The 7,287-nt window shown below is 41.0% G+C and overlaps 1 protein-coding gene across 2 annotated transcripts in view; it reads left to right on the top strand.

Moving 5' to 3' along the window:
• The window catches only part of MROH2A (maestro heat-like repeat family member 2A), a 60,080-nt gene that overhangs the window by 8,734 nt on the left and 44,059 nt on the right, over nucleotides 1-7,287 (top strand). For both annotated transcript variants that reach the window (XM_011929632.1, XM_011929631.1), the window contains exons 4-5: nucleotides 6,150-6,281; nucleotides 6,505-6,667. In XM_011929632.1, coding sequence (XP_011785022.1) covers nucleotides 6,150-6,281; nucleotides 6,505-6,667 — 295 coding nt within the window. The remainder of the gene's footprint in view (nucleotides 1-6,149; nucleotides 6,282-6,504; nucleotides 6,668-7,287) is intronic.

The raw sequence follows: 7,287 nt of genomic DNA, 5'->3' as shown, positions 1-7,287 counted from the left end.
TCTTGCCGCTTTTAGAATCCTCTTCTTGTCCTGTCAAACTCTTTGAGAGTTTGATTATAATATGCCTGGGAGAAATCTTATTTGGGCTGAATCTTTTTGTTGTTCTCTGACATTCCTATACTTGAATATTAATCTCTTTCTCAGGTTTTGGACAGTTTTCCATTATTATTGCTTTGAATAAGCTTTCTACCTCCTGTTCAACTCCCTCTGGAACACCAGTCATTCTTGAATTTGATCATTTGAGGTACTTTTCTATATCTTGCAAGTAATCTTCATTCTTTTATATTTTTTAAATTGTTTCTCCTCTGTGTATTTTCAAATAGCCTGTCTTTGAGCTCACTGATTCTTACCTCTACTTGATTCATTCCACTATTGACAGCCTTTAATGTTGTTTTCAGTGTAGTACATTTATTTCTCAGTTTTAAGACTTCTGTTTGAGTTTTAAAAATTATTTCAATCTCCTTGTTACATTTCCCTGATAAATTTCTGAACTGAGTTTTTTTTTTTTGTATGATATGGGAGATCACTGAATTTTCTTAAAACTTCTATTTTGAATTCTTGGTCAGAGAGTTCCCAAATGACCATCTCATTAGGGTCAATCATGGTTTTTTGCTTTGTCCATTTTGGAAGGTCATGATTCCCTGTTTGCTATTGTTTCTTGTGGATGTATGTCTGTGTCTTTGATTTGAAGGATTATTTATTTATTTGCATTCTCTGTCTGGCTTGTTCTGATTTTAATTGGATATATTTGTTTAGAGATTCTCTGTAATTTACCTGTTGACTTTTTTTTTCTTTCCCTGCCAGGTCATTGCCTCCTTTATGGCACCAGATGGCTTCGTAAGCCCAGGCTTCCTTTGGTTCCCATAAACAATCAGAATGCCACCTGTCCCAAAATGAGGGAGGTCCTAAGGAGGATATCTCAGTAGTGTTGGAAGGCTGGCTAGGGGTTCATGCCAAGGGAACCTGTGGAATGAACCTCATACAGCACGGTGCTGCTGAACAGCCACTCTTACTTGGTATCTCCTTTGGCTGAGTTACAGAGCATAGTTTCAAGGGATGCTGATGATAGTCCCCCCTCCTCTCTTTGTCTTTGGCTGTCCTCAGGGGTATTTCTCCTTTCAGGCATTCCTGATGCTTCTCAAAGGTTGAGACAGGAACAGGTCTCCTGCCAGGAAAGCCAAGATTTTCAGGAAACTGGTTGTCCACTTTGATCTTTATCTAACTTTTTCCAGTATAGAAATTGTAAGTCAGGGAAATTTTGCATGGGCTTCATGCCGGGCAAATTGGGAGGAGGGGCATCATGGATATAGAAGTCCCATTCTCTTACAGTTTGCTCAGAGGTTTTTCCCTTCTCTGTGGCCCCAGTAACTGCCTCATTTTCCATTTTGGGTTTTAGAAATTGCTGATGATAATCTTGTTGCTGTACATTTGTTTTTGGTTTTCTGTGTGTGTGTGGCAGGGGGCGTTGGAGTGGGGAGTGGGGAGTGAAGCCAGTTTTTTTCTGTGCCGCCGTTTTGGAACTGGAAGTCCCTGATTTTTATTATTTCTCTGCTAGTTTTGGACTTGGTTTGTTCTTGTTTTTCTAGTTCCTTGATGTGTATCGTTAGGTTGTTTAATTGAAATCTTTCTACATTTTTAATATTGGCATTTATTGCTATACTCTTCCATCTTAGTAGTGTTTTTGCTGCATCCCGTAGGTTTTGGTATGTTGTGTTTTTTATTTTCATTAGTTTCAAGAAAATTTTAAGTTTCCTTCTTAATTTATTCATTGGTTGTTCAGGAACGTGTTTAATTTTCAAGTATTTCTACAGTTTCCAAAGTTCCTCTTGTTATTGATTTCTAGTTTTATTCCATTGTGGTCTGAGAAGAAGCTTGATATGATTTCATTTAAAATTTTTTGTTGAGATTTTATTTTGTGACCTAATATATAGTCCATTCTGGAGAATGTTCCATGTGCTAATGAGAAGAATGTGTATTCTGCAGCTGTTGAATGAAATCTTCTGTGAAAGTGTCTGTTACATCCATTTGGTCTTTAGTGCAGTTTAAGTGTGATGTTTCTTTTATGAGTTTCTGTCTGGATAATTTGTTTAACATGGAAAGTGGGGTGTTGAAGTTCCATAATATTGTAGTCTCTCTCTTTAGCTCTAATAATATTTCCTTTATATATCTGGGTACACTGGTGTTGGGTGCATATGTATTTAAAATTGTTATATCCTCTTGCTGAATTGACCCTTTTATCATTATATACTGACCATCTTTGTCTCTTTTTATGTTTTTTGACTTAAAAGCTATTTTGTCTGATAGAAGCAATAGAAGCATAGCCACTTCTACATGCTTTTGGTTTTCATTTGCATGGAATACCATTTTCCTTCCATTTACTTTCAGACTACATGGATCTTTACAGGGAAAGAGTTTTGTGTAGGAAGCATATAGTTGGGCCTTGTTTTTTGTTGTTGTTGTTTTAATCAATTCAGTCATCCTATATCCTTTAATTGGGGCATTTAAACCCTTTACATTCAAGATTGTTTTTGGTATAAGAGGACTTACTCCTGTCATTTTGTTAACTATTTTCTGATTGTTTTGTTAACCTTTGTTTCTTTCTTCCTCTCTTACTTATTTTTGTGGTTTGATGGTTTTCTGTAGTAATAATGTTTGCTTCTTTCCTCCTTCTCATTTGTGTGTATCATTTGTCTTTGTCATCTACTCTACATGAGACAGTGAGATTTATACTTTTGTGTGTTTTCCTGATGATAGATATCATTATTTGACTTCCAGATGTACAATGCTATTAGATATTTCTTGTAGGATCAGTCTAATGGTGATAAATCCCTCAGTTTTTGCTTGCCTTGGAATGACCTTACTTCCCTTACATGTCTTAAAAATAGCTTTGCTGGGTATAGTATTCTCATCTAACCTTGTCTTTCAGCACTTTGAAGATATCATCCCATTCTCTTCTGGTCTATAAGGTTTCTGTGGAGAAATGTGCTGCTAGTCAGCTTTGATGTCACTTTATGCTTTTCTCTTGCTGTTTTTAGAATTATCTTTGTCTTTGACTTTTGACAGTTTAACTATAACGTTCCTCAGAGAAGAACTATTAGGGCTGAATCTGTTTGAAAATATTTGAGCTTCCTGTATTTGGATGTCTATATGGTTCCCATGACTTGGGAAGTTTTTAACTTTTCTTATTATTTTATTAAATCAATTTTCTATGCCTTCTCCTATCTCTTGTCTTTCTGGGGCTCCAAAAATTGAGGAGTTTTGCTTAATGGTGTGTTTAAATAAAACTTATGTGTTTGCTTAATGGTGTCCCATGTATCATGTGGACTTTCTTTATTCTTTTCAAAGGATCTTTCTTCAAGTTCAGAAATTCTTTTTTTCTGCTTGATCCAGTGTAAAAGCTCTTGATTGTATTTTTAATTTTTTATTGAATTCTTCATTCCAAGATTTCTTTTTTTATATCTATGTGTTGAAATTCTTATTCAGATCATGAATTTTTTTCAATTTATTTATTTGTATTGCCTATCTGTGTTTTCTTGTATCTCACTGAGTTTATGTAAGATCAGTATTTTAGATTTCTTTTTAGGCATTACATAAACTTTTATTTTTCTGGTAGTCTGTTACTGGAGAATTGTTGAGTTCCTTTGAAAGCATTATGTTTTCTTGCTTTTTCATTTTTCTTATGTCCCTATGTTGATAACTATTACACATTTGGTATAATAGTTGCTTTTTCCCATTTTATGGAATAGCTGTCATAGAAAAAGACTTTTTCCTGTAGACATACCTACAATGTTGGCTGGATAGGCTGCTTTGGCCTTGGTTCTGGGTGGGTGAAGAGATGTAGTCCTGGTACAATTTCTTCAGCTGTCATTAACATCAGCAGTGTCTGTGAGTTCCAGCAGTTATTTGTGCAGGCTGAGAGTGGTTTTGCTGGGGACAGGGATGCCAGGTGAATCAGTCCTTGGGCCCCTTGGGGACACATGCAAACACACAGTGGCTCTGATGCTAGAGGAGATGGGTTCACAGACCGTGGTGGCCGTGGGCCTGGGCAGGCTATTCTTCAGGTCCCTGGGTGGTATGCATGAATATGTGTGGTATGCAGGCTGGTTCTTGGGCCCCTGGGTGGCCCATCTGGTTGCCAGTGGTGGTGGTGGTGGTAGATTCTGGGCAGGCAAGTCCTTAGACCCTGTCATTTTTGGGGCAGGATCACTACTTCAACATAGGAATTTTTAGGGTACGTGATTCAATCTGTAACAGTTGTTTTGCATTTAAAAAGCATGCTGACGGACAGCTTGTTTACTCTCTCTAGGAATTGGTTAGCTCTGGGAGGAGTAGTCTCTCTAGGGTCAGCAAGGACCCAGGTGTCAAAGCATCAGGAAATGAAGAAAATAAGAAACCATGATTAACACACAGGTTTTAGTCAGTCATCAGTGGCAGTAAACAGACAATAAACAAATGGGCACATTTTAAAAATTAACATGCATCAAAGATTTTATTTACTCCTTAACTAGTTAAGGAACCAGTAAGATTTTAAAAGCTGTTCAAATAACAGTTTTACCTGTGCTTTACCAGACAAAATCCATTTGCACTGCCATGAACAGGAATCATTTTCATTACTATGGAGGAAACATGTGCATTGTTACCAGTTTTCTAGGATTTAACCTTTTCCCCTACAGAGATGTAAAGTAGCCTTGGCAATCACAGATGCACACTTTACAGAATCCAGTCATTCCACAGCATCTGCCAGACAGAACCAAGCTCAGTTCTGGAAGGCCACTCAGTGATTGCTTTTGTTATTTCCAAGTCTTTGACAATTTTTCTCTTGTGACTAAAAATATTCTCCGAAAATTATTCTTGATCACAAAAAAGGCTGATCTTCTTATAATTTGCCTGGCTATTTTTATAGGGTGCAGTAAGAGTGTTGATTAAGCATTATAGGCAACAGGCTTTATTGTGGTTTCTATGGAAATAAACTGGTGAGGTAGGGTAAGAAGGCTTAGAATTAGCTGGTTTGAATATTCTCAGTGGAGAATATTCACAAGGCCACAGGCCTCCTTGAGTGTACTGTGAAAATCTAGACCCTGCATTCTCAATGGGGTGATATTGCCCCCAATAAGTAAAACTAGTTCTTGGGGGACAAAGAAAATTTTACTTTTTCATGTATAAAGCATGGATATGCATCACACACACACACACACACACACACACACACACACACGGCACTAAAGTCTCATTGGGGTGTGATTAGGATAAAAGTCTAAATGTCCTTGGGAGTAATAATAATAATAATAATAAAGATTGAGAAACACTGGTCTTGAGCCACACAGTACTGAGCAGCTACTAAGGCCACATCATTATTTTCTGGGAGCTGTCATAGGAATTTCTGACTGGAGTTTTACAAATTACTATTTGCTATCCCAAAAGTAGGAAACCAAGACCAAGACTCCCTGTACTGGATTTCACCAGTGGAACTTACACATCTGGGTGAATTCCTCTCTTCTTAAGGTCCCCAAATTTGCTAAGGTTTCTGGACTGTTGGGAAGGAACTCCCTACCACCAGAGGTAGCAGGACATTTTTTCCTGAGGGCATTGCAGGCTGTGGCCCCACGTAGAAAGTAACCCTCATTCCTTAAGAGTGGCTTGTCATGCCTGATTAAAAAGTATTCTCAAATACGACCCTCCAGGTGTGATCTGGGATGTGCAATCCATCTGCCCAATCCTGTCCTAAACCAGGTCATTTTCAGTGGTGATAAGGAATTGGAAGAGAGTAAGAGGCAATTTTCCTGGGCCCACAGACTCCCTCAACAGGGCAAAGGCAAGGTGAACCTGCCTTCTTGGGCTTTCAAGATGGCCAGTGCCCCATGCATAGTGAACCTTGTGTGTTGATCACTTAACGCCTGCCTTGCCAGATATTTACTGAAATCAGGGGCAGGAATACAGATACGCAGGTTGTATTGACAGGGCCAGTGGGATGAGAAGGGCAGGAGAAGGGAAGCAGGAGGATTTAGAAATGGAGGAATGGGGATCTAATATTTGTGTGTTTAGAGGCTGGTGGTTTGGGTGTAGGGAAGGAGGACAGTGGGAGAGAGAGGTAGTAGACTTGTGCTGGGGACAGGGTGAGGTCCATCCCACCCACCTTACTGATTTCCCAGATTTCCACCCGGCGCAAGGTCAACATTTACAACATCCTCCAGGAGATCATCCAGCAGGAGGGGGAGCTGGAGGAGCAGTGTGTGCAGAGGCTGGTGGCCATCGCCTCCAAGGAGATGAGGGAGATCCCAGAGGTAGGACCCCAGGCTCCATTGGTGCCTTCCCTCTGCCAGCCCAGGAGCTGGGCCACTGGGGGCCTGGCCCAGGATGCCCACAGCCCCGTGTAGTTACTTCTCAGAGCAGGGTTAAGGCTGAGCCCAGGGGAGCTAGGAGGGATGGAGAGAGCCTGGGGTAGGAGGGTTTTCCTGGAGGCCCGGCTGGTGGTGGTGCCATATGTCCCTCTCCCATCCCCTGCAGATGGAGGGCTATATGAAGGCAGAGGTGGCCAGCGACACACTGGTGGCTCTGTCCCGAAACCACTTCAGCTTGGTTATGTACGAGCTTCAGCACCACCTCAAGCCCCTCAACCTCACTGATGAATTTGTCATCATCACACTGGCCAAGCTGGCCAATGGCAATGGTAGGGGCTTGAGGGCCCTCAGCCTGGCCCAGTGCGCCCTCCCGGTCTCTGCCTCTCTCTGCCCCTCCCATCTGTCCCTATGTTCACCTCCTCCCCTTCCCTTTCATTTCTCTCTTTTTCCCTCTAAAATTTCTTCGTTTGTCTCTGCAGTCACTTTGTCTCTTAGCTGTTAAGGTTCTGTGTGTTTCTGTCTCTCATCCTTCTTCCCCCTCTCTCCTGTCTCCCCTTCACCTGCACTGTTCTGTCTTTCCATCTCTCTTTTTTAATTTCCTTCCTTCCTTCCTCCTTCCTTTCTTTTTTTATTGCCTGCTTTACTTACTCCTTCTCCTCCCCATTTCTTTTTCTCCTTCCTTCCTTCCTCCTTTCCTCCCTCCCACCCTTCCTCCCTCCCCTTTTCTTCTTTCCTTCCTTCTTTTCCTTTCTTCCTTCCTCCTTCCTTTCCTTTTTTATTGTCTGCCTTACTAACTCTTCCCCTCCCTCTTTCTTTTTCTCCTTCCTTCCTTTCCTCCTTCCTTTTTTCCTCCATCCCTCCCTTCCTCCCTTCCTCCATCCCTCCCTTCCTCCCTTCCTCCATCCCTCCCTTCCTCCCTTCCTCCATCCCTCCCTTCCTCCCTTCCTCC

The sequence above is a fragment of the Colobus angolensis genome, unplaced genomic scaffold, assembly GCF_000951035.1.
Source record: "Colobus angolensis palliatus isolate OR3802 unplaced genomic scaffold, Cang.pa_1.0 Scaffold82, whole genome shotgun sequence".
Taxonomy (NCBI): Eukaryota; Metazoa; Chordata; class Mammalia; order Primates; family Cercopithecidae; genus Colobus; species Colobus angolensis.
Note: the sequence above shows the minus strand (reverse complement) of the source record. Positions and strands in the feature narration are given on the sequence as shown.